The sequence below is a fragment of the Bos taurus genome, chromosome 3, assembly GCF_002263795.3.
Source record: "Bos taurus isolate L1 Dominette 01449 registration number 42190680 breed Hereford chromosome 3, ARS-UCD2.0, whole genome shotgun sequence".
In the NCBI taxonomy this organism is placed as follows: Eukaryota; Metazoa; Chordata; class Mammalia; order Artiodactyla; family Bovidae; genus Bos; species Bos taurus.
The window spans coordinates 1,910,881-1,938,591 of NC_037330.1; the positions used below are offsets into that span (position 1 = coordinate 1,910,881).

Sequence of the window (27,711 nt, forward strand, 5' to 3'; positions counted from 1 at the left end):
CTTAAAAGGAGAAGAGGGAAGCAGAGGACGAGATGATTAGAAAGCATCACTGACTCAATGGATATGAATTTGAGCAAACTCTGGGAGACTGTGAAGGACAGGGAAGCCTGGTGTGCTGCAGTTCATTGGGTTACAGGGAATCAAACTCAACTTAGCAACTGAACAAACAGAAACAAAAGGTCCTCAGTGAGGAGCCACAGAGGGAGCCCCAGTTATCTTCAGCCTTTCTCTGACCACCAATGATTGGAATGAAAAACAGCAGCTGGGAAAAGAGAGCACATGTTAGCATTTTCAGAGGAATGAGTAGCACCCAGTGCCTGGTGGACAGGATAGGGTCAACTCTAAACAATTAAATGTTGTCATATTGGGGGAACTGTTGAAGAGAGTCAAGTGCTTTGGGCCAGGTGGGATGAATCCTGCTCTAGCCAACATGGCCCTCAAATGTCCTTTCTGGTCTCAACTTTTTGTTCCAGGACACACTCACCTCTTTCAGTTCAGTTCAGTTCAGTCGCTCAGTCGTGTCTGACTCTTTGTGACCCCATGAATCGCAGCACACCAGGCCTTCCTGTCCATCACCAACTCCTGGGGTCCACCAAAACCCATGTCCATCGAGTCAATGATGCCATCCAACCATCTCATCCTCTGTCGTCCCCTTCGCCTCCTGCCCTCAATCTTTCTGACAGAATGTGGTCCACTGGAGAAGGGAATGGCAAACCACTTCAGTATTCTTGCCTTGAGAACCCCATGAACAGTATGAAAAGGCTTACCTCTTTACTCCTTCCAATTATTTTAGCTTTTATACCGACTTTCCCCCAATTAGGAATTATAAAGAAAGGTATAATCTAATTGTTGCTCTTGCTTAGATACTATAATGCTTTTCTAGTTTTGTGAGTGATAAAGAATCTGCCTGCCAGTGCAGAAGATGCAAGAGACACTGGTTCAGTCCCTGGCTCAGGAAGATCCCCTGGAGTAGGAAACGGCGACCCACTCCAGTTTTCTTGCCTGGAAAGTTCCATGGACAGAGGAGCCTGGCAGGCTACAGCCCATGGCGTTGCAAAGAGTCAGACATGACTGAGCATGCATGCAATACTTTTTTAATGTGTTTTATGACTTTTTAAAATCTCTTTTGATCCTTCTAAATAAGGCTGGTTATCATCTACCTATACATAAGAAGAATAAGGCTCAGAGGAAGTAAATGACTTGTCTAAGTCCATTGTATCTTATTGATTAAAAATAAGAAATAATGTCATTGACTTCCATATGACTTGGTTGTTTCAAATGCCTGAATCCAAGGGAAACATTTTCTAGTTAAGGTGGGTGAAACTAGAACTCCTGACTTAAGGGAACAAATCCAGGTGTCTGGGTTTCCCTGATGGCCCAGTGATAAAGAATCCACCTGCCAAGCAGGAGATCACACATTTGATCCCTGGGTTGGAAAGATCCCCTGGAGGAGGAAATGGCAGCCCACTCCAGTATTCTTGCCTGGGAAATTCCATGGACAGAGGAGCCTGGTGGGCTACAGTCCATGGGGTCACAGAGTCAGACACGACTTAGAGACTAACAACAGCACAACGTGGTTATCTGTCATAGGGCATTGGGTAATGAGGCTCAGAATTCACAGAACTCGGGGAAATATTACAGGGGAAAGTGGTAAAGAATAGCATTTAGTATTTCTAATTAAATCCTAAGATCTACAGGAAAGGAGTGAGTGAGGAGTGCTCCAGTGAGGCACAGGAGAGCATCAGATGTGGCCCTGTGACAGCAGAGACTGCTGGCATGTCAGAGCCCATCTGGGAGTAGTGGCCGGTACTGTGTATCCAGGAGCCACACAAGAGGTAGCATATGTAGCTTTAAAATCTTGGTCTTTAAGATAGCTTCTGGCTTGCTGGAAATGAAAGAAGGCATCTTGGATGACTAGAGTTCTTTGTGGGCCAAGAAACAAGGAAGAACTCAGAAGAACATGCTGCTTCCCTGTTCTCCTCCAGCGGCTGGAGCCCTGCAGGAAGTATTGCTCTAAATTAGGAGTAGAACCTTCACATTCAGCTGGAATCCTGCATCGTCACTCCTCCCTTGCCCTGGGCTCATCAGGAGACAGTTGGGAGAGAGGGATAAGGCTCAAACTGACTTGGATTTAAAGACTAAATTAACAGTTTACCTTGTTTTCTTTAGCTTTAAAATGGGAAAGCTAACTTACCTTGTAGGGTTGTTGTGATCATTAAAATGAAATGATGTACAATTCCTAGCACAGTATTTGGCACATAGTATGCGCTCAATACTTTTTATGGGCCCAAAATAGGAATATTAGTCAGCATTTTGATGTAGCAATAATCAACCTCATAATCTCGATAGCTCACAACACCAAATGTTTAGTTGTTCATATTATATGAGAGGTGCAGTCAGCTGCAGGTCAACTGTGAATTGGCTAGAATTGGTGGACTTGGCTCATTTCCAGATGTCTTCTTATTCCAAGACCCAGGATGAAGGAGCAGCCACAATGTGGGCATGCTATTCTCCTGGTGGAGGACTCAAGGCTGGTAGGGAGAGGGCACAGAGCCAAATGCCACAAATGCCTTTTAAGCTTCTGCTTGGACAAGTCTTATGGCACATGTACTCACATTTCATTAGCCAAACGTGTCACCTGGCCAAGCCATAGTCTATGGAGTGGTAAGTGTACTCTGCCTACAGGGAACAATGCAAGAGTGAAGAGAGAAATCCAACGGGGAGCAAATAATACAATCTATCAACTGGGTTAAATCATTCAACTGAATGTGCTGAGTACCTACTGCTGCTGCTGCTAAGTCACTTCAGTCGTGTCCGACTCCGTGTGACCCCATAGACAGCAGCCCAACAGGCTCCTCTGTCCCTGGGATTCTCCAGGGAAGAATACTGGAGTGGGTTGCCATTTTCTTCTCCAATGCATGAAAGTGAAAAGTGAAAGTGAAGTTGCTCAGTCACGTCTGACTCTTAGCGACCCCATGGACTGTAGCCCACCAGGCTCCTCCGTCCATGGGGTTCTCCAGGCAAGAGTACTGGAGTGGGTTGCCATTGCCTTCTCCGGAGTACCTTCTAGGTAGCGGTTTTTAAAAGCCTTCAGGAGAGAGCTTGTTGTTATTAATAATGACCAAGACAGATGACTAAATAGAAAATTCTTAGACAAGATTATGTGATTCTCTAGGGTACTATGACTGCAGTAAGAGCAAGAAGAAATTTTATATAAGAAGTGATAGCTGAGGAAGTCAGGAAAGATAAGTTGGTGTTACTAGAGGAAGAGTGGGATTGAGGGAAGGGAAATTTACAGAGGAGACAGCATGTGCAAAAGCCAGGAATCAAAAGAGGACATGATGTTTTTTGGAAAGTACAAATATTTTACTTTTTTTTTTTTTTAATGTGAGTGGGTAGCCTGTCCCTTCTCCAGGGGATCTTCGTGACCCAGAAATTGAACCAGAGTCTCCCGCGTTGCAGGCAGAAAGCCCCATGGAAGAGGGTGCCTCCATCTAAAATGAGTCTTGTACTTCTGAATGCCTACAGGGAGTATTTGAAAGTGTGAGAGCAAAGGAGTGCTATGACCAGATGTGCATTTTAGAAATATTATTTGAACCTCAATGTGGAGGGTAGATTAGATATAGGCAGACATGCAGCAAAAACCAGCTAGAAGACCCTTGCAGAAAGAGAAGGGAGACATGACGAGATTCTGAGCTCCGGTGGTGCAGTGACGACGAGAGGAGTAGACAGTGACAAGAGATGGAGGAAGTAATCCTGGCCTGGTTGCAAGTGGAAGTTGAAAGACAAGAGTATCAAAGATGTCTCCAGGTTCCTGTCTTGGGATTGCTAGAATGCCATTTATGGACATGAACTAATATAGGAGGAGGAACTTGTAAGGGAGGGAGATATAGGTTCAGTTTTTTGCATTATATTAGTTAGAGTAAGCCTAAGATGCTATAACAAAGAGACCCTAATAATAGTTTAAAACTCACATAAAATAGTTTTTTTTTTTTTTCCTCTCTCCTATAACAGAAGAGAACTAGTGGGACTGAGTCTACTGTTCCCATATGTGGCTCTCAAGACTGCTCCAGTGATAGGTGTTTTTCAGCTAGTAGAAGCAAGGAAAACAGAGGATCAAGTAGTTTGTTTTTCGGGAGGTGACGTGGAAATCGCATACATCATCCCTCCTCACTGTGTCCTGAATCTAGTCCTATGACCATAATTAGCTTCAAGGGAGGCTAGGAAATATAATATGTGGCTGTCTTGGTGGCCAGATTAAAACCTGGAAGGTTCTGTTTCTAAAAGAAGTGGACAGTTAGCATCTCCATCTATAGAATGATGAGTTTGGGGTGATTGTGTAACATCCGGATGGAAAAAGAAGTTATATATTTGGGTTTGGAGCTTGGGTAAGAGATCTAAACTAGACATACAGGTAACAAGTTGATGAAAGTGGAGAAGAGCTTTCTTACAGGAGCTTTCTCTGCCCAAATGGCTGGTCCATCCAAGGAGTCTGACCCACCTGATTGAATCAGAACCGTTTCCACGGTTCCTGGGCCGTGCAGGGTAGACTGACCTCTTTTAGTACTGCTTTGGTCACACTGGAACAGCATGTAAGCCAGCTAGACATTACCCATGAGCTTGCTTCAGATCTCTGGAAGATGAGCAAATCAAATAGAAAGGAGATGTGCTTCTGGCTTTCATTTGCACAGTGGTGGCAGAGAACGGGATAGCGTGGCTCAGTGGGACACACAGGACATATGCTTAATGAATGGCAAGCTCTGTATGCACAAGGGCCAGAGTTATAGACAGCGAATAATAAGTAGGCCATGAGCAAAGCCCACCTGAGCAAGGGTAACGCCAGTGTTTCCTTTAGCCCGTAGAAATGGGGAGATACTGATGCTTTTTAGGACCCTTGGGGAGAAAACATGGAAGAATGTTGTCATACTTTTAAAATATTTTTTAAAAGAAATCTCAAAATAGTACATCTGGTCACCCTAACCCTAAAATGTATCAAGCCATTAGGTACTGTGGTAGGAAACAAGAGAAACTGATTCTGTTCAATTTAAGCAATTGGACAGAAAGAAATTTATTGAAAGAAAATTGATTAACCTATAGGACCAATAAGCAAACTGGAGAACTAGGCTTAGAAAATAGGCAAGGGAATGTCTATGATTCTTGGTAAAGCCTTTTTTATTTTATAACCCAGCTATATCAAAAGATGAATAGTTTTTACTTCTGGTGGCTAAAAGGTTCACGTTGTGTTTTGTCTTTAAAAATTGAGTCTGTAGGTCAGAATTTCCCCAAATGCTTTGTTTTCCATGCTGACAGTACTCAGGGATGGGCACACTGGAGCAAACCCAGTGGAGATGCTTTAGCACCCATTATCCATCTCTTACACTTAGAAAACCCGCCTATCAGTTGTTCCTAAGACAATGTCATAGGAAATTGGCACAGTATGTTAAAAATGTGAGGACAAAAAGATGAATTTCTTAAAGATCTAACTTAACGGCAGGAAAAAGGAGATATGTATTGTCATATTGAATGAAGGAAAAACTCAGGGCTCTGAAAGCCAAGATATGCTGGTGAATGGGCAATTCTGAGGGCTTCAAGAGTTAAAGGATGGATGAGCTTGATATACAATTTCTAAAGATGCTGGTCTGTGGTGATAATAATTTTCCATTATCTTTAGCAGCAATCTTTACTTCTCTAAAATGTGTCTGTGCTTATAGATCTGCATCTCAAAAATGCTGGCAGGAATAGCTTACAACTAGTGGGGAAAAGGGACTTGCTTTGAAAAAAAAGAAAGTGCTAAAATAAGAACAGCATTGCTGTAGATACTGCTTTTGTTATCCTTCCAAGAACACAATTCCTCATGTAGAGACTCCTTTTTTTTCACATGAGAATTGGGGCAGGAACTTATTTTGCCATATGTAAGGAGGCACTGTCTATACTTGTAGCTGATCCTCCCTGGCCTGGTAACTAGGCACCCCTGGTGATTAGCTGAGATGGGGCCTGATGCGCTGAGCTGTCACTCATCACTCTGCCTTTAGGCAGCTTTTCTAGTTATTGATCAGAATCCATTCTCTGCACTGAGGACCACCTGCTGAGAAAGACCCTTTGGATTCACTTATTCATTTCTTCATTCATTCTTTGATTCATTCCACGTTTTGTGAGCTTCAGCTCTATTCTATGGCCTTGCTGTATAATGAGGATACAGAGTCAACCAAATCCACCAAGCTGGATTTAGAAAAGGCAGAGGAACCAGAGGTCAAATTGCCAACATCTGCTGGATCATCAAAAAAGCAAGAGAGTTCCAGAAAAACATCATCTACTTCTGCTTTATTGACTATGCCAAAGCCTTTGACTGTGTGGATCACAATAAACTGTGGAAAATTCTGAAAGAGATGGGAATACCAGACCACCTGACCTGCCTCTTGAGAAATCTGGATGCAGGTCAGGAAGCCACAGTTAGAACTAGACATGGAACAACAGACTGGTTCCAAAAAGGGAAAGGAGTACATCAAGGCTGTATATTGTTACCCTGCTTATTTAACTTATATGCAGAGCACATCATGAGAAATGTTGGGCTGGAGGAAGCACAAGCTGGACTCAAGATTGCTGGGAAAAATATCAATAACCTCAGATATGCAGATGACAACACCCTTATGGCAGAAAGTGAAGAACTAAAAAGCCTCTTGATGAAAGTGAAAGAGGAGAGTGAAAAAGTTGGCTTAAAACACAACATTCAGAAAATTAGGATCATGGCATCTGGTCCCATCAATTCATGGCAAATAGATGGGGAAGCAGTGGAAGCAGTGACAGACTTTATTTTCTTGGGCTCCAAAATCACTGCAGATGGTGACTGCAGCCATGAAGTTAAAAGATGCTTGCTCCTTAGAAAAAACGTTATGACCAACCTAGACAGCATATTAAAAAGTAGAGATATTACTTTGCCAACAAAAGTGCATCTAGTCAAAGCTATGGTATTCCATCTAGTCATGTATGGATGTGAGAGTTGGACTTTGGAGAAAGCTTAACACCGAAGAATTGATGCTTTTGAACTGTGGTGTTGGAAAAGACTCTTGAGAGTCCCTTGGACTGCAAGGAGATTTAACCAGTCCATCCTAAGGGAGATCAGTCCTGAATATTCACTGGCAGGACTGATGCTGAAACTGTAACTCCCAATACTTAGGCCACCTGATGCAAAGAACTGACTCATTGGAAAAGATCGTGATGCTGGGAAAGATTGAAGGTGAGAGGAGAAGGGGACAACAGAGGATGAGATGGTTTGATGGCATCACCGACTCGGTGTACATGAGTTTGAATAAACACTGGGAGTTAGTGATGGACAGGGAAGCCGGGCGTGCTGCAGTCCATGGGGTCGCAAAGAATTGGACACAACTGAGCAACTGAGCTTAACTGAAATCCACCAAATCCTAGTCCTTGCCCTCAGGGACCTTAGAGTTAGAAACCAATTTATATTGGTTCAATATATAAAATTCAGTTTATATTGAATTTTTCAAGATCAGAAGATGGTCTTTTAAATTTTATTTCCCCAGAACTTAACACTGTATTTTAAAACATGTTTTTGAATGAATTTGAGCTAGATAGTCAAGGGCAGTTTTCCTGAAGATCAGGGGCACAGTATAAACTGGAAGAATGGTCTGATGATCCAAGAATGATGACTCCTTTTGCAAATAGAGAAAACCACCTATAATCTTCAATCTTCAATATCATCTGGTGCTTCTTTTGGTCAGGAATCCTAGTTTTTACAGATGTGTTCTATATAGTATGATCCCTTATTTGACTTGCTTCCTTTTTCTGTCTTTTGTCGTCTTCTCTAAGCAGTCTCCTTCCAGTTTGGGGGGATCCTTGTTTTATTTTGTAGAGTGAAACATGGATTCTTCCCATACCTCTGTTAACGTCTTTATAAGAGCTTCAAAACACAAATCCTTTCTGGTGTCACCAGTGCCCAGATTCCGAGTCCCAGCCTTCCCATTGTGCCAGCATCTGCTTCTCATGTGTGTGCATGACCTACACTCAGTGCTTCTCCCTGTCTGCCTCCCAGAAACTCCTCAGCTACATGTCCTGATGTTTCCCCAGCTGGGCAACTAACATGTTTATAGTAAAAGAATGGAAAACATCTTAGTATGCCTGGAACATGTGTGGGGCCAAATCATGGAGAATATCTTACATGCCATGTCAAGGCATTTGGACCTTATCCTGGAAGGATTGGGGAATCTTTTGAGCCTTAAAACAGGAGACTGTCTTTTCTGAAAGAATATTCTAGATATAAAAAATGTGGAGAGTGCACCGGGCTGGAAGTAGGGAGACCACAGAAGAGGCTATTATAGAACCAGGAAGGTAATGAGGACTTGTGTAAAGTGATAGTAAGAGTTTTGGGCCCACTCTAGGTCTGGGCTTCTCTGGTGGCTCAGTGGTAAAGAATACACCTGCCAATGCAGGAGCCCCAGGTTTGATCCCTGGGTTGGGAAGATTCCCTGGAGAAGGAAATGGCAACCCACTCAAGTATTCTTGTCTGAGAAATTGCATGGCCAGAGGAGCCTCATAGGCTATAGTCCATGGCGTTGCAAAAGTGTCAAAACACAACTTTTACTTAACAGTAAAAGCCTAGCTTCAAATCTGTCACTTGCTAACCCTCATGTGTTAGGCAAGATACATACATTCTCTGAGAATCAGTTTCTTCATCTATAAAATGGATGTAATGATAATATCTACCTTATAGGGTTTTTTGAGAGAATTAAGCTACTACATGAATGACACTTAACACATTTTCTAATATATAGTAATTCTTTCACAATTACTTCCTGGTAGAAGGAATAGAAACCTGATTTATTCCCACTAGGAATGACCGTAGGAATAGAGAAGAGTCAAATTGGAGAAAGATTTGGAATTAGTGACCACTGAAAGTGGGTAGAGACAAAGAGGAAATGATCAAAGCTTTACTTTCTATGTGCAGGCACAGAACTAGGGCTGCATTGGCAAAAGAGCTAGGGAGACAAGGAAGACCAATCTATGAGCAAGAGTTGAGGTGGGAAAAGAGAAAGTGATGTATGTTTAATTGGAATAAAGAAAGTGAAGTCGCTCAGTCATGTCAGACTCTTTGTGACCCCATGGACTGTAGCCTACCAAGCTCCTCCGTCCATGGGATTCTCCAGGCAAGAATACTGGAGTGGGTTGCCATTTCCTTCTCCAGGAGATCTTCCTGACCCAGGGATTGAACCCGGGTCTCCTGCATTGAAGGCAGAAACTTTACTGTCTGAGCCGCCAGGGAAATCCTGTTTAATTTGAAGTATCTGTTAAACATGCAGATGAGGCTTCATAAAGTTGAGGGTCTGAGGCAAACTGGTAGTTAGAAACATGGGAGAATAAGATTTCTTAGATCAAATGCACAGGTGAACATTACAAAATGGCTGAAAAATTTCAGTTTATTTACCTGGCATTCAAAGATGTTCTTATTAGTCTGTATAGACCAGCATAAGAAGTACTAGGTTTTTGACATCTGACAGGTGGTGACATAGGAAAAAAAAAATCTATAAGAGGTGGGACTCAAGTTCAGGACACTAACCCTAGCCCCAGGGCAGATCTCTTGGGAACTAGAGTCAGAGGGAGGGTGTTCCCAGGCCAAACCTCAGTGTCCACAGGAGACTGTCAGTCTTGGTCCTCATCCAGACTTGCTGTGACTCTGAGGGGCCTGATCTGGCACAGGAGTCAGGATTCCATGAGTGGTGTTTTTTGAAGTTGAGTGAATAGCACTTTACAGTTTCAGATATAGATCAGTCGTGTGTGAGTATATTGGAAACAAAACCTAGTTCTCAGGAGAAGGACCTTATATCAGGGCCCAAGCAAGCAGGGCTGGATCTCGGGACAAGCCTTTGGTCCCAGTGGATTGCAAGCCAGGTGGAAACACAGCCTAATATAAGCAAGGACTGAGGGAAAGATCTGGCTCAGTGGGTGTGGGAATCGCAGCCCTCACCCAGAACCCAGGGTTAGGGCCAGAAGAGCAGTTCTAGGCCTCGCCTTCTGGTGGGAATGGGGCATCTAACAGGGCTGGCCAGGACAGGCTTGGGACCTGGGTGCCGTGTATCCTACAGTTTGGAAGCTCCTAGAGCTAATGCAGGGATTGGCTTCTTTAGCTTTCTAACTCTTCACTCTGGTCCTCAAATGTTCAATAAACTGACATTTCCTTGAAATTCCTAGTTCTGGCCTCTCCAGCTATCCAGATGTATCCCGAGCTTAGATTCCCAGGATTTTCATTGTCCCTGCATATGTATACATGTCTATGTATGTGCACACACTCAGGGGTACGCTCTGTTTCCAACTGCTGGGAGCTATGGATGTGACTGTGCTGTGCACCCAGTCATGGTTTGATACCGAATTACCCAGTCTGCAATACTATTCCTTTGCAGTTTCTGCCCATTCTGCCCTATAACTCACACCTTTGTGCTCACCTAGCTCTAGATTAGAAGAAGGCAATGGCACCCCACTCCAGTACTCTTGCCTGGAAAATCCCATGGACGGAGGAGCCCGGAAGGCTGCAGTCCATGGGGTTGCTGAGGGTTGGACATGACTGAGCGACTTCCCTTTCACTTTTCACTTTCATGCATTGGAGGAGGAAATGGCAACCCACTCCAGTGTTCTTGCCTGGAGAATCCCAGGGACAGGGGAGCCTGTTGGGCTGCCGTCTATGGGGTCGCACAGAGTCAGACATGACTGAAGCGACTTAGCAGCAGCAGCAGCAGCTCTAGGTTATATGGCTTTACAGAAATCAACAGATTGTTATTGACAGCAGCAGCAACAACTACATTTATTGAGTGCTTACTTTACATCAGTATTATCCTAAATGCTTAGGATAAAATCTTATTTAACCCTCAAACAGCTCCACAAAATAGTTAGTTATTCTGGTTTTACCAGTAAGGAAACCGAAACTCCTAAGAGGAGTAATCTACTGCAAGTCATGCAGTTAGGAAGTGGTAAGACTTGGATTTTAAATGAGAACTCCCTCTAAAATCCATGCCTTTAACTATCATGCTATAAAGAGGTAAATGTTTCTGAAAACATAGTCTTTATTCTTTGGAACATGAGCTTATGTGTATGTCATAGAAGAAACTGAGTTGACTAACCTCTGTTAATAATTAAGGGAGTCCACGATTTTAAAAAACAATAATTAATGGTGTCCCATGGCTTGGTCAAGTGTCTAATCTCATTAACAGAGAATAGAGCTGAGAAGGAGGTTATCCTTAGTAATCATCTAACGAAGAAAACCCTATACTTAAACAACCCTTCCCCCAACACTTTTTGTGTTGCACCTGCCTCCTTTGCTAGTTTCATTTATCCTGGAAGGGCTAGGAAATATTTCATTTCCCAAGTAGAGCCTGAATAGGTAGCAGAGAAGAAAGGTGGTTGGTCAGCAGCCAGCATTGTGATTGGTCAATACCTGTGACTGGTCATCCAGCCTCAGCGACTGCTCACTGAAGTCATTTCACCTCTCTGTCCCATTTTGTTACCTGGAAAATCAGACTGTGAATAAGGATTTGAAGAATTACAAGATTAAAAATTAATGCAGTAGAATTCAAGGAGAAACTATAGGAAAACAACAACAATAACACACAAGTCTTTGTCATCTAGATTCTAGATGTGTGAGTTGGGAAGAACAGAATCAGTGACACCAGCATTTGAGGGTGGTGGAGGGAAGCAGCAGAGCCTAGGAGGTTCTTTTCTGAGCTTCCAGATGGGAATTATCTGCCCCTCGCTGGCACTGATCTACATACTCTGGCTATAATCAAACCTTTTGGTGATGAATGGTCATCAAGATTCAAGAGCCTCTGAATGGGAGTCAAGGGCAAAGGCAGGAAAGGTAAGGGAGGGTTCCCATTTGAGATGTACCATCTATGGGTCATGGTCAAGGTGCTCTTAAAGAGTCCTCTCTCTGCAGGCACCCAGAGAGAGAAGGTTTAACAACTCTGTTGAGTTAAGGAATATGAGGCTCATTTTACAGGTGAAGGTTGCTTAAGAGACTTCATTTAGGCCTTACCATTAGTGGGTAGCCAGATGAGATTCAAAGCCTTATCTCTTTGATGCCAATGCTCTTTTACTATACTATGCTGTTTATGTCATTTAAACATAAATGTGAAGTCCTAGAAATTTGTGAAGTCCTAGAAATTTTCATATTAATATTCATTCATTTACTTGCCCATTCCTTTATTTATTGTACCTATCCAGCACTTAAGGTTCAAAATACTAAATCTTAAATACTCTACTGTATTCACTTCCCAATTCCATAGGATGAAAACCTTTTCTTCCTAACAGGAATTAAAACCTAGTTTTCACAGTGCTTTCATGGGGGAGAGTCACTAGTCTGGAAATCAGGAGTGAGTACAAATGTGGTATCTTGCCCTTGTTGAGCGAGCTATAAAGCTATTATTCGTGACTCTATGAAGAGTCATGAATAAATGCATATTCGAGTTGTGAGAGTGAGTTTGCTTTGTGGGCTGTCATCGTGACCATGGGCAGTAATGAAGGATAGTAGGCCCCCCTAGGAAACTAGTCCTCCTGCCTCTGAAGTCCACCTGCAATTCTAGGGTGAAACTCTTTGCCTCAAGCTACCTGAAGGTGGCTTGGCAGCCTCCTGGTTTCAACTCTGGACCTCTTTATCCTGTCTTTTTATTCATATTCCTTTTTTTGCTTCTCATCATGATTCTGCTTCTGTTTCAAAGCAGAATTAGATCAAGCTAGAAACTCTTACCTCTCCCAGTAACCTGAAGAAGTTGTGTTCTCTTTGTCTGGAGTTTCTAGACCTTACCATTGAGTTCATAGAAGCCCTTTGCCTCTCAAACACTCCCCTGGGCTTTCATTCATGGAAACTTCCCTCTCTTTCTTGGACACCAAGCTTCAAATTGATCTTTTTAACACTTAAACTTCTCATCTGCTTTCTAGTCTCCCCCCACCTCTTTTTGGATCGCCTTCAAAGCTTTTGAACTTGGTCTACTGCTTTTGATCTGAAATTCTCCCATTTCTCTCAAAGCCTTCTTTCCCCCTTAATCTCTGTCTCCTTTGCTTGGTCACCAGCTAGAAGGGAAGTCACTTTCTCCTAAATTCATACTTCCTGGATTCATTTTCCTCATTTATCAAATAGTTTAGTGTCTATGGGCTTCAGGAGCCAGGACAGCTAAATAAGACACGTTACTTAGTTGACCCGACAAGTCTGATGGTGTGAAAAGAAGAACTTGCAAAATTATTATAGTAAATGTCTGGCGGGGAATGCTGGGGACACTATGGCACAAAGGAGGAAGTGATACATAGATTGACTGGTCAGAGAAGGCTTGACAAGAAGCCTCTGAACTGGGTTTTAAAAGATGAAAATGAGTTTCCCAGGAAGATAAGTGAGGAAAAAGCTTGCCATAAACAAGAAACATGATGTGCCAAGATCTAGAGGTGTGATATAGCACATCCCACTTAGGGAAACTGTTAGTTTGCTGTCCTCTGAGGTTGATGCTCAAACAGAGGTGCTGCAAGAAGTGAGGCTGAGGAGGAATTAGATGATGAAGCACCTTAAACGCCTTGCTGAGAACTTTGGGTTTTGTTCTAAAGGCCATGGAGGATGAGTGAAGGATTTTAAGAAGGAGAGCCATAACAGTCAGATTTAAAAAGATAACCTGAAATTATAGCAAGGAGGATGGATACATGTGGGCAACTGCAGGTGGAGAGACCAGACAAGAGATTATTGCAAAATTATAGGCAAAAAATGAGAAGAACATACACGGAAGCATGGGTAGTGGGGTTAAAGAGGGGGGTGGAAATATTAAAGATGTTAAGAGGTCACGTTGACATGACTTTGTGACCACCTGGGTATTAGGAATGAGAGCAGATTCTGGACAGGGCGACCAGGTAGATATTGATGTTCTTCATTGTGATGGAAAAAACAAGGTGAGGGACAGGTTAGGGAGCTAAGGCAGAAAGGCGTGCCTGTGTAGTGTGAGGTGAGGTCCAGGATACAGATACTGTTTGGACATCTTCATTCTGTTTTGCAGCCATGGCTGAAGGCCTTCAGGTTACAGTGCCCGACAAGAAGAAGGTGGCCATGCTCTTCCAGCCCACTGTGCTCCACTGCCGCTTCTCTACATCCTCCCATCAGCCGGCCGTCGTCCAGTGGAAGTTCAAGTCCTATTGCCAGGATCGCATGGGGGAATCCCTGGGCATGTCATCTCCACGGACCCAGTCTCTCAGTAAAAGAAACCTGGAATGGGACCCTTACTTGGATTGCTTAGACAGCAGGAGGACTGTTCGAGTGGTAGCTTCTAAACAGGGCTCGACTGTGACCCTGGGAGATTTCTACAGGGGCAGAGAGATCACGATTGTTCACGGTAATAATGCCTCTGTTTTTAAGGAATGGGAGGGAGGTTGGTTTCATTCTTCACAGGTGCAAGAGGGTGTCAGCTGTGCACCCTTTCAGTCTCTCAAGGGTTTGATTTTATGGGAGATGATAGCATCAAGAAGCTTTCATGAGCTTGACTTTTAGTCTGATAATAAATGTATTATCAGCACTGAATTGAAATGGGTTCTAGTGAAAGCTTTCTCAGTCAAATACTTTACAGCTTGACACCAGGCTTTATTGCCCTTAACTCAGAAAGTAAACTTCCCTAGAAGTTCTCTGCTGGGAAAAGGGATGCATGTGTGTAAGTGCAGAGCCAGGTCACTTCATGGCCCAAGTCCCAGGCAGTTTTGCATTCGTTCCACTTTTTCTCCTGGTCTCTAAAGCTTTGGACAAGAAAAGGTCCAAAGTCTGGTATGACCTACTTGATTATTGGAATTTTGAAGAACTCCTGTGAACCCGTCTTGGGCTTCCCTGGTGGCTCAGACGGTAAAGACTCTGCCTGCAATGCAGGAAACCCGGTTTCCATTTCTGGGTTGGGGAGATCCCCTGGAGAAGGAAATGGCAATCCTCTCCAGTATTCTTGCCTGGAAAATCCCATGGACAGAAGAGCCTGGCAGGCTAACAGTCTATGGGGTTGCAAAGAGTCAGATACGGCTGAGTGACTAACACTTTTCACTTCCTGTGAACTCAGCTCATTTCCAGGAGTCCAGGTTAATTCTGGAATTTACTTGGCTTTCAGAGGCCTCAGTAAGCCTGGTTGAAAGCAACTGTTCTATTCCTGAAACCAGCCTGCAACTAGACCAGTTTCTGGGTGTGAATTCTCTCACCTTAGGGATGCTAGTTTTTATCATTGTTTTGTTAGTTTGTTTTCAGTAAAGCAAACATCACGTCAGCCACCATTTAGGCTGAAAAATAGAACACTGCAGACACCCAGAAGCACCTCATTTCCACCCACCCTCTGTTGTTCAGTGTTTTCTTCAAAGGACAGAATTTAGAACCAGGTCCTTCTCTTTGTGATAACAGATGCAGATCTTCAAATTGGAAAACTCATGTGGGGAGACAGCGGACTGTACTACTGTATCATCACCACCCCTGATGACCTGGAGGGCAAGAATGAGGACTCCGTGGAAGTACTGGTGCTGGGTAGGTGATGGTCCTCAGCGATATTTTCATCTTAGACTGCTTGCACTGCTCCTTCTTCTCACTTCTCCCTGCGTGTATCAGTAGGTTGCACACGCAGGCTTTACCTTTGGTGCACAAACTGATTTCAGAATATGGTCTTTAATGAGTATTTGTTATATTTTGTTTCTTGGCTGCTATGATCCCCTTTTTTGCATTGCCTAAATGTTTCTTCTGCTTTCTTAGTTTTTTTCTCCTCCTTTCCACTTGTACCTTTAACCCTGAATTATTTCTGCTTATTCTTTACATATGCTACTAGTGAGGAAAATGCCAGATGCCTTTGAAGCAGGGTAGAGACAGGAATTCACTGGTGTGTTAGGATCTCCTGAGGCCTTTGGGAATCTTTTCCCATTCAATTATCTCCCCTTAAGGCAATCCTAAGGAAAGATGGCTGTGCATTTTTAATAATAAAAGGTACCCAGTGAAAAGAGCTCTGGGGTAGACCTACTAGTGTTTAATTGGAGGGCAAATTTCTTGAAAGCTAAAAGTGCCTGAATTAGTCTCAAAGCAAATATAATCTAATCCTTATTAATATTAATTCCCTCATAAATGAAAACTCATTACTTTTGGCTACTTGTCTCTTTTGTGGATTAGAAGAATGTCAGTGGCAGATGACCTCCTTGTATGAAACTGAAGAACTGAGCACATATTTCATGCTCTATAAATGTTACTTGAACAAGAAAATTGGAATAAAATATGCAGAAATTAAGAAAAGAAACATTAACTGTAGGATAAAATGTAGATCCTTGAAGTCATTTTCAAAAGAAATTACTTTTTTTGTAGCCTCTAAGAAACCAGGTGATAACAATTTGGGGGCACAAATAAGGTGCTTTCTTTTATAGGCAAATAAAATTAAAGGTTAATTTTTACCCTCTGTGAGAAATTCAGTGCCCAGGGAGAAAATGGGATTTTCTACTTAGGATTTTTAGTTTTATTCTATCATGATTGGCAAATAAGGTTTACTGTTGCCTTAATTTTACGGTTTACAAAATGGACTAAGGTAAATATTTATTAAGTATTAACCCTTTAATAATAATCAGTGAATTGATGCTTTCAAATTGTGGTGCTGGAGAAAACTCTTGAGAGCCCCTTGGACTGAAAGGAGATCAAATCAGTCAATCCTAAAGGAAATCTACCCTGAATATTCATTAGAAGGACTGATGCTGAAGCTGAAACTCCAATACTTTGGCCACCTGATGTGAAGAGCCAAGTCATGGCAAGAGACCCTTATGCTGGGAAAGATTGAAGGCAAGAGGAGAAGGGGGCAGCAGAGGATGAGATGATTAGGTAACATCACTGACTCAAAGCACATGAATTGGAGCAAATCCTGGGAGATAGTGAAGGACAGAGGAGCCTGGCATGCTGCAATGAAAAACTGCTGTGATCTGTAAAAGAATGGGAAATACGACATACATTCAAAAGGAAATAAAAATGTAAAAGGTTTATATTGACATTATAAAAGACTACAGGGCAGTTAGATTTAGGATCTGTGTGACTCTGTAAATCTGTAGGAAATAAAAAGATAAATGTCTGCCTAATAACACAACTCTAATGGTTAAGTTTGAAGGAACAAGTGGCTCATTGAGCCTGCAATTAGCTGATTGTGAACACAAGTTATTTGACCAGTGCAACCGTTTGCAGCAAAGTAATTACCTGTGCAGGAAAAGGAGGCCAGGTAAAAACCACTTGAAATAATTTGGTCCCCGTTCTGCAAATGTGGGGAAATAAATAGAGTGAAAGCCTTGTCATTAGAGGATGTGCTGAAGTATATGAAGGGCATTTCTCTGGATTGAAACATACAGAGTAACTTGGGCAAAGATGCTATCCTCAGGACCAACAGGGAGGTGAAAGGAAGGCTCAGATGAAAAGGGTCAGCAATGATGGGAGAAAAGATAAGAAAAATTAGTGTTATCCTAAAAAGGGATCAGAAAGGCCAAATGTGGATGCTGCAAATCAGATAGAAGCAGCACATTTGTGAGATAAACAGATACACAGTGGAGTTCTTAGGGAGGAGAAACACATAATTCTGCTATTGTTGTTGTTTAGTTGCTAAGTTGTGTCTGACTCTTTTTCAACCCCAGGGACCGTAGCCTACCAGGCTCCTCTGCTCATGAAATTTCCCAGAGAAGAATACCGCAGTCTGTTGCCCTTTCCTTCTCCCGGGGATCTTCCCGACCCAGGGATCAAACCCGTGACTCCTACTGCGTCTCCTGCATTGCAGGCAGATTCTTTTCCACTGAGCCACTGGGGAAGCCTGTATCCCGCATTGATTAGAAATGTTCAAAGCACGGTAAATTTGCCATGTAAACTTTTTAGGGCAACACTGGTTGTGTTAGTTAATTAAAGGTATTAGTTTGAAATCTAGGAGAATTTCCTGAATGCGATATTTACTTTCCAAATGCAACATTCTGAATCTTCTTGGTCTTGACACCCCATTATGGAATTTTTCAAAATATTGTCACAGTTTTTAAAATTCTAATTATTTAGTGGTTATATATTGCAGGCCTGTTCATGAGGTATTCTTTTTATGTGAGACCAAGAGAGCAACCTGTTTCTGAAGTCAACCTCTAGGAGATAAAGACCTCGGTAGGAAGATAATGGTCCACAGTTTGCTGACTACAACCGTCATGAGCCACTTGTGGTCACCGAACTTACTATGAGGAATAGTTGGAGGAACTGGGAGGATTCGGTCTTGGGAAAGGGAGCATGGGAAGCCTCTCCAGATATCTGAAGTGAAATTGTGTAGGAGGATTGGAAACTTACCCATTGTAGCTAGGTAAAACTAGAGCCAGGAGTGGAAGTTACAAAGGGAAGGAGTCTGTCTCAGGATAAAGAAAGAACTGTTAACAATCGGAGAGGCATCTGAAGATGCAGTGTTCTTAGGAGTATTAATTTCTATGTCCTTAAGAAGGTGGAAAATTTCTTTTGAGTTATTGTATCATTTATTTATAGTAAAAGGTGTTCAACTCACTTATTTTTGAGCTTTATTTCAAATTTAAAATTATTGGTTTTAAAAAGTAGATGAATATGAGTGATGTGACTACTCTGATAAAGGGAGAAAATGACTTCCTGGTAATTTAGTCCTCATGACAGAGATAAAAGGGTTACAAGTTGGTTACAAGAACATACAGGATAGCATTCACTCAAAAGGAAGCCAGAGGGAATGCACTGTGGTCTTTTGTGGTAGGTCAGTGTTAAAAGAACTGATTCCACAAGAATAAGAATAAACTTGATGGAGGCTTGTAGGAACTGAAACGAGCTCTTCTTAGAGGATAATCACAGCGTGAGGAATAGAAAACTGTAGAATTTCAGATGACCAATTAGTAAGGGAGTTAGTTAAAGGGATAAACCAGAGGCAAAGTTAAGGAGAATTTGTTGTTTTCATTATACGCACAAAGGTAAAGTTGGAAAAGTTAATGGAGCAAGATTATCAAGTGTCTTATATGTCAGACTAAGAACTTTGTGTTCCATTTGAAGACTTAGAGGCGCCAGTGAAGAAGCCATCACAGAGGAATGAAATTAGATTTGAGGATCAGAATAGTAGTAGCAGGGTAGACAGTACATTAGAGAGGAGTACTAGAACAGAGGGGTTGGTTATGGGGTACTGCAGCAGCATGGGTGAAAGGGCATGAGATTCTGAACCAGAGTAATGAACTGAGAACAGACAGCATGGAAACATTTCTGAGAGGGAAGTGGTGGATATTGAGATACAGGGATGAGTCAAAAGGACACCGTGATTTATAGTTAACTGGGGAGCCAACTGTTCTGTCAACCAAGAGAGAGGCTACAGATTGGAAACCAGGTTGGAGAGGCCAGAAAATGAATTTGGTTCTTAATACATGGAATGTGAGATGTCTTGATGACAATTAGAAATATGGTCTGGAATTCAGTGGAAAAACAGGGATTAGAGATAATAGATTTGAGAGTCATGAATGATAGTCACAACCGTGAAAGAATAGATGAGTCACCCAAAAGGATTATATAAAGTGAAAAGGGCCAAAGGACAGAAGCTTTTCAGTCTTATATTCTAGTTTGACTTCATGTGAGTGGTGACCCTGGTACTGCGTGTATACTTGTCTTAATTTCCCTTACAACACTGGACCCTTCTCAGTAGCACTGGAACATGAGCTCTTCAATGGCCAGGGCCAGTTCTCATTCATCTATTTGCATTGGTTTGCAGAGTTTCTAGAATAAAGAAGTTTAAGTGAATGTTTTTTTAAATGACAAATGGGCAGAATCTGTAACTAATACTTACTTTGTACCTCTTAAATATTAGTCAATGCTGAGTATGTATTTGTTGACTTATGAAGTGTTAATACAATAAATGTTTACAGTCTCAAGTGAGATATAGCATAATTTAATCCCTTTGGTCATGATTCTTTATCTAGGTATTTAAATTTTTCCTAGTGATAGAACCACCAGGAAGTACGGTTGAAGCCACAATACCACACAACCTGTCTATATTACGAAGCTATAGAATGCTCCCTGGCATCAATCATGTTTTCAAAAATGTAACTGCTGCTTTAGGTAATGGTTTTTACTTGGCCCACATTTGCTTTAGTACTTCATTTCATTTCTCAGTGAAACTGCCTATAATCATTAACCTCACTTCAAAGACATAGTTGTCCTTGTCTATACTGCTTACCTCCCCACTGAGTATGACCTACCTTCTTTTCCCCATACATCTGAACTATCTATGAATTGCAGCTGATGCTTCTTTCAGAGGTTCAGAAATATCCAAAGATGTGATTTAGAGAAATGTGAGGATAACCACTGATTCACCATTAAACTCGAACACTATACTGAACACTTTTAAATCTCTTTTTGATGATTCAGAAGGTAGAGTCATTCTGAAGAAATGCTCGTGGTGTTTAGGGTGCTCTGAGATGATAGTGACAGGTACCTTAGAAATATTTAGATAGATGTTTGGGGTCATAGAGCCATGCCAGCAGACAGTTACAGAAGGTGGAAGTGTCCAGAAAATCTGCCACCCTGAGATTAGACATAGGTCTAGGATCAGGAACAATCTGTTTATAACCTGGAACCATGCCACTGTTTGGATAGGAATAAAGTTCCCCCGGGCAACTCCAGCTGGCAGGAAAAGGACTTCACCATTCAGGAAGGCTCAAGTAGGGAAGTTGCTATTTTAAAATCTAAAGGCAGCTCGCCTTGTTCTTATTTCTTTCTATGCACAAGGTAAGGGCCTGACCCCTTCTCTCTGATGTCTCATGTGATAGCTTGTTTTCTAAGGGCCAAAAGAAAAAAGGAGGGAAAGGGCCCCAGTAAAAATATGGCGCAATGAACACTTGTGCCTCTGGACTGAGAAAAGAATAACGACATGAGCCTGTTTCATGAGCATGTTTCAGCATGGAACAGGTTCTCTTGTCCAGGTTATCAGGATCAACAAGATGGCTTTAGCATCCTTTCTATAATTTTGACTTTATCTAAAATATCCACAAATTGCAGAATTAACTCTCTATATAGGGGATGCCCAAATACTGCTGTCCTGTTTTGTTTAATACTGCTTCTATTTTAGGAAAAGTGATACCTCTTTATTATAAAAACCAAACAAAACAGAAAACACGAGAAGAAAATCTCTTTTAAAAAATTCACCACTCACAGCTAACTATTGTGTTCTTCAGAACTCTTTTAATTGCAAGGGACAGATTCTCAAACTGGCTTAGGGGAACTTTTTGGCTTAGGTAACCAGTAAAGTGAAAGTGAAGTTGCTCAGTCGTGTCCGACTCTTTGCGACCCCATGGACTGTAGCCTGCCAGGCTCTTCCATCCATGAGATTCTCCAGGCAAGAATACTGGAGTGGGTTGCTGTTTCCTTCTCCACGGGATCTTCCTGCCCCAGGGATCAAACCGGGGTCTCCAGCACTGCAGGCAGACTCTTTACTGTAACCAGTAAATCCAAGGGTATTCCTAACTTCAAGCATGGTTGAGTTCCAGTGTTCAGATTATGTTTTAAATATCGCCATCTCCTCTGTGTTAGATTCATTCTCCAGCACGCTGTCTCCAAATGTGACCCCTAGCAGATCTTTAACACCTTTGATCTCAGGAGGATAAACTGCCTCTCTCCATAGTGTGGCAAAAGTCCTATTGTTGGGGGTGGGCTGTGCATTCTGGGAGGAACATAGGGTACCACCAGCCCCAAATGAACCATATGAATTGAAGGGAAAGGGAGTAGCTTCATAAAGAGAAATTGGACATTTGTTTCCAAATGAAGAAGAAAAGAATGCCAGGCAGGCAAAAATACACACTGTTAATATTTTGTGGAATTCATCAATTTCTGCTTCTTTTTAGGCCAAATGCAATGCTATTCCAGGAGGCCAGAAATAGGCTTGCTCCCAGCAGGTCCTTGTGAGTAGGCACTAAGTTGGAATTGCTTCTTCCCTGTGAAGGTAATGCAGCAGAATTACCTATGTTTTCCTGTCATGCTTCTATTTTTCCTTCCATCTCCTCCTGTGATTTATCCTGATTTATATTACCTTGACAAGAGGTGGAGAAACAGGCATGCATTAAATTTTTTAAAAATCAAATTATTCACAATACCGTGCCTGAAATTGTTCAGTTCAGTTCAGTTCAGTCGCACAGTCGTGTCCGACTCTTTGCGACTCCATGAATCACAGCATGCCAGGCCTCCCTGTCCATCACCAACTCCCGGAGTTCACTCAGACTCACGTCCATCGAGTCGGTGATGCCATCCAGCCATCTCATCCTCTGTTGTCCCCTTCTCCTCCTGCCCCAATCCCTTATGGCAGAAAGTGAAGAGGAACTAAAAAGCCTCTTGATGAAGGTGAAAGAGGAGAGTGAAAAAGTTGGCTTAAAACTCAACATTCAGAAAACGAAGATCATGGCATCTGGTCCCATCACTTCATGGGAAATAGATGGGGAAACAGTGGAAACAGACTATTTTTTTGGGCTCCCAAATCACTGCAGATGGTGACTGCAGCCATGAAATTAAAAGACGCTTACTCCTTGGAAGAAAAGTTATGACCAACCTAGATAGCATATTCAAAAGCAGAGACATTACTTTGCCAACAAAGGTCTGTCTAGTCAAAGCTATGGTTTTTCCAGTGGTCCTGTATGGATGTGAGAGTTGGACTGTGAAGAAAGCTGAGCGCCAAAGAATTGATGCTTTTGAACTGTGGTGCTGGAGAAGATTCCTGAGAGTCCCTTGGACTGCAAGGAGATCCACTCAGTCCATTCTGAAGGAGATCAGCCCTGGGATTTCTTTGGAAGGAATGATGCTAAAGCTGAAACTCCAGTACTTTGGCCACCTCATGCGAAGAGTTGACTCATTGGAAAAGACTCTGAAATTGTTATTCTGGTCTAAAATCAACTTTTTGGCCTACTAGCATTAAAAAGCCATTAAGAACATAATGAGAAATCAGGGAATTCTAGGGAGGGACATCTCTGAACTAGTGATCCACTTTAGGGATTTTTGATAGGAATCTGTTTCTATGGCTGTGCAGAAATATTCAGGCACACACCCCTCTGTCAGAGCTGCCTCAATTTGAATCCTGTTGTACTACCCACCCCCCTCCCATTAGTTCTGGCTATTTAGAAAGATTACTTGTTGCCAAGACTCCCCCTCCCTCTTCTCTTCCTGGCTTCCAGCCCCTGCTGCTAACCAAGGAGATTTGCCGATTAGAAGGGCTTCAGCTCAGAGAGTTCCCATGGCAACAGACTCCTCAGAGGTCTTTGTTGCCTGCTAAAACTTTGATCTCTGAGAGTGGCTGCTGCTGTTTCTCTCTAAGATTTACAAACAGAGGAAGAGGAGAAAAGAATTGGAGGAGAAGAAAAGTTTACTCCTGGCCAAAAGGAGAGAAGGAATTAATTACAGCCACACTCTAGCCATAAATCTGGAGGTTACTCCTTTGGAACATCTTCCATTTGGGCTGTTCCTACATTTTCATTTGTAGACTCGATTATATTACAGCTATCTTGGTTTCAAATGAAAGACTTAAAGTGGAGTTGATTCCTCTTGGAAGGTGGACCTATCCTATCCATCTTCAGATTTCCAGAAGAGTCGAAATAACTGCACAGGCTGCCATGAAAGCAGAGACACAGAACTAATATCGGGAGAGAGCTTTTTAGGCCCCAGACCCACTGGCTTTACTCCCTGCCCTTTCTCCTAATTCTGGCCTACTCTGCCCTGAGCTTACCTACATGCCTCTGTTGATCTTGGTTTTGAGAAGAACCAGAGTAATGTGTTGAAGGAGTGGGGAAGAAGGAAGAGGCAGAAAAATCAGCCAGGCATCAATAAGAAGTTGATTCTGTTTAATGGCTGTCAGTGAGCCTTCTACCATCTGAGGAGTGGAGTGGGGTTTGTGGTTGCTCCAATGACTGAGGATCATGCCTTTCACTCTTTGCAAGAAGCCTCTGATAGCCTTCACGCCTCTCTCCTGCATAATCACAGCCTTGTTCTTTGATGGGCATCATGGAATGGAGTCAGTTTTGCTTCAAGTGTGACTCGTATTTGCATTATGATTTAACTTTTAACCAGTCTTGTTTGCATACTATGTCCCTAACACAGGGAGGATACAAAATAAATAAAAGGCACTGTTCTGTCCCTATATAAATTACCATCTTTTGATAAAGATAAGTATTATATTTCTGAGGCAATGAGAGAATAATATAAGAAAAGTTAAAAAGTGTATTGATATTAAATATCTAGGCTACTGATTCACAAGAGGGGCCACTTTTGCCCCCCAGAAGATATTTGGCAATATTTGGAAACACTTTGGTTGTCACAGCTTGTGGGATACTATGGCATCTAGCAGGTAGAAGCCAAGGAGACTGCTGAATATCCCACAATGCACAGAACAGCCCTCCCACCTCCAACAAAGGATTATCTGTCCCCACAAGTGAATAGTGCCAAGGTTGCAAAACCCTGATCTTGATCAAAGGTCAATCTGGATACTGGATAAGGTCCACTGTGAAGAGCGTGGGCTTTGGGGGGGGTCACATTTATGTGGACTCCGTGCAGCCACATAACCTTTAATAACTCAATGTTGATGAGTCATGGTATCCTTATCTGTAAAAATGAGGGAGGAAAAACAAAAGTTAACATGGAAAACCTATTGTGAGGATTAAATAGCACAGAACACAAACTCAGTAAAACGTCAGTTCGGGGCTTCCCTGGTGGCTCAACAGTAAAGAGTCCGCCTGCTATGCAGGAGACTTGGTTTGGGAAGTTTGATCCTTGGGTTGGGAAGATCGCCTGGAGAAGGAAATGGTGATTCACTCCAGTATTCTTGCCGGGGAAAGCCCATGGACAGAAGAGCCTGGCAAGCTACAGAGTGGGGGTCATCAAAGAGTCGGACACAAGTGAACGACTAAACAGCAACGACAAAATGTCAGTTTCCTTCTACTTTTGCCATCCCCCACGTCTAGTTTGCAGTGTGCCACCCCTCATCCAGCGTTCTTGCCTGGAGAATCCCAGGGACCAGGGAGCCTGGTGGGTGCCAGCTATGGGGTCGCACGGAGTCGGACACGACTGGAGCGACTTAGCAGCAGCAGCAGCAGCCCTCATCTGAGGGAATCCTCTAAGGGAATTCTGTGTTCTGGGACTCATCCTAGAGAGCCGATTTTCCTTTAGCCTGTTCCATAGCAGAGGCTTTAATGAGCCATCTGAATTGGCGATCCTGTTACTAATAGGTTCATGTTTTTTCCGATGACATCTGTGCAGTGCTGTGCAGCGGTGACCCTCATCAACCCCGTGGGAATCTTCCTGCTAGTGGGTTTCAGGGTATTCTGTCCCAGCATGCAATCTTTTGGTTGCTATGTTTTGGTAGCTGTTGAAAGCCCCTGTTTCTCGTTAATTACACAGTGTTTGCTACCTGACCTACATACAAGGATTAGGTCATACAGGCCACTCGATGAAGGCTAGAAGGGTTTGGGAACACCTAAGACTTGGATTAGGATCTGGATGGACTTGGAAAGACTTTAGATAGGACAACCTTATAATTTCTTGTCCAAATTAGGTTGAAAGTGAAAAGGGGAGACTTTAAATAATTTATATCAAGACAACAGGCCTATGGGTGTGGTGATCACCCTGTCTCTAGAGATGATCACCTGGAAGGTTTTTTGGTTTTTGTTTTTGTTTTTTTTTTTTTAATTATAGAGAACAGAAGAGCCAGAGGAGCTGGGAGCAAATTAGTTTCAGCTCACCTTCACCTGCTGACCCCAAGATGTTAGCAGGCATTCTAATTAGGGAGCCTAATTAGCTTCCCTGGTAGCTCCTGCCAATGCAGGAGACCCTGGGTCGGGAAGATCCCTTGGAGAAGGGAATGACAACTCACTGCAGTATTCTTGCCTGGAGAATTCCATGGATGGAGGAGCCTGGTGGACTACAGTCCATGCAGTCACCAAGAGTCTGAGACCACTGAGCAACTAACACTTTCACTTTTACAGGGCTGTGTACATATCCATTCATTTACTGCTGCTGCTGCTGCTAAGTCGCATCAGTCGTGTCCGACTCTGTGCGACCCCAGAGACGGCAGCCCACCAGGCTCCCCCGTCCCTGGGATTCTCCAGGCAAGAACACTAGAGTGGGTTGCCATTTCCTTCTCCAATGCATGAAAGTGAAAAGTGAAAGTGAAGTCGCTCAGTCGTGTCCGACTCTAGCGACCCCATGGACTGCAGCCTACCAGGCTCCTCTGTCCATGGAGCTTTCCAGGCAAGAGTACTGGAGTGGGGTGCCATTGCCTTCTCCGCATTCATTTACTAGAAGCAAGCAAAGAGGTGGTGGTTTGCGGTACTACTTGTTCACTGAAAAATGTGTGCGAAGATTTCTGAACGGTGAAGGACGTTTAGGCTCTTCACTGCCCTGGGTTGTTAACAAACGAAGTCTTGAAGGCACTCATTGCCCTCCCCTCACCCACAACCACCCAGCCCGAGCTGTGACTGCCTCCCCTCCCCCCTTCCTCCGTCGAAGCCTGTATCCCGCCTCACTATTTTTGCTTCACTTGTTGCTCATCACTGTGGGAGGAAACTGGGCCTTCAATTAGTGCGCATTCCTGAAGCCCGCGGTTGCCGTGGTTACCCGGGCGGGAGCCGGGCAGCTGGGTCAGCTCGCCTGGCGCATTGTAGTCGGTGCACCCGGGCGGCGGTAAACGCGCTAAGCTGGTGCGCGTGAGGGCGGGGACGGGGCCGGCGGACGGGAGGCACTGGGGGCCCGCGGGACAGTGGGCGTCGCCGAAAATCGGCTCAGCTCTGGAAAAAAAGAATGGCAGCCCTTGAAAGCCGGTCAGGAGACAGTGACGGCATTTTTCTCCAGAGCCAGCTGCTGCTATTCGAGTCTGCCGGTTTTCGTTCACAGGGGGATAGTGCCTCTGAGTTCGCTCTGGGAAATGCCCCATGCTCAAGCCCCTCGCACTGAGAGGGGGCTGACCATGGAGGAAAGGGCAGAGCTCTGACCATCTAAGGCCTATCAAGCTGTGTGCCCCTGCGGTCAGCCTCGGACCTCCTGGGCTTTTTTGGTTAAGGAAACTAGCCATTTTGATACCTTTGCATCTGTGGTATCTGTGCTGGCCTGATGGATGGAGCACAGTGAGCTCAGGAAATCACACTGGGCACCAAGAAACTCAATTTCCTTCTTCCAATAAATCCCACCCTCCTCTATGTCATTTTGGAGTCAAATCTACCTGTCTTCAGCTTTTCATCTCATGCTAAGTTGAGCATGTTATATTACTAATAATACCTTTGCATCTGTTCACTCTAAGACTAGGGAGTTGGATCACTATAGCACTTTGCAAAGGCAGAGTGCTTCACAATCATTTTTATTATTACTTTTAGTAGTTTGTAGCGCACAGTGAATACCTTTTAATTAGCTCATACTGTGTTATGTATTCAGTAATCATTTTCTGGTCACAACTTTAAAAGGTGTTGAATTGTTAACCACCTCCTATCCAAAAATTATACTTGAGTTATGTAGGTAGAGCAATAACGCCACAAACACAGATTTCTGCATTGCTCATTGCAAAGACTAGAAATGCTTCACATTTCTAACATTTCTAAATTTAGAATAAGCAAAGCTTGAGGTGGAGTGAGATTGGGAAAGATACAAAAATACGGGTGAGTAGACCCAGGTTCTACTCCTGGTTTGATTATTAGTCAGCTGTGTGATTTTGGGTAAGATTCTTA

General features: G+C 43.1%; 1 protein-coding gene across 6 annotated transcripts in view; it reads left to right on the forward strand.

Annotated features, from left to right (window-relative positions):
* ILDR2 (immunoglobulin like domain containing receptor 2) overlaps positions 1 to 27,711 on the forward strand; it is a 68,846-nt gene that overhangs the window by 7,407 nt on the left and 33,728 nt on the right. For all 6 annotated transcript variants that reach the window (XR_003033820.2, XM_010802726.4, XM_010802727.4 and 3 more), the window contains 2 exon segments: positions 14,034 to 14,366; positions 15,401 to 15,520. Coding sequence is in view for 5 of the 6 variants with exons in the window: in XM_010802726.4 (XP_010801028.1) it covers positions 14,034 to 14,366; positions 15,401 to 15,520 (453 nt within the window). In the remaining variant the exon portion in view is untranslated.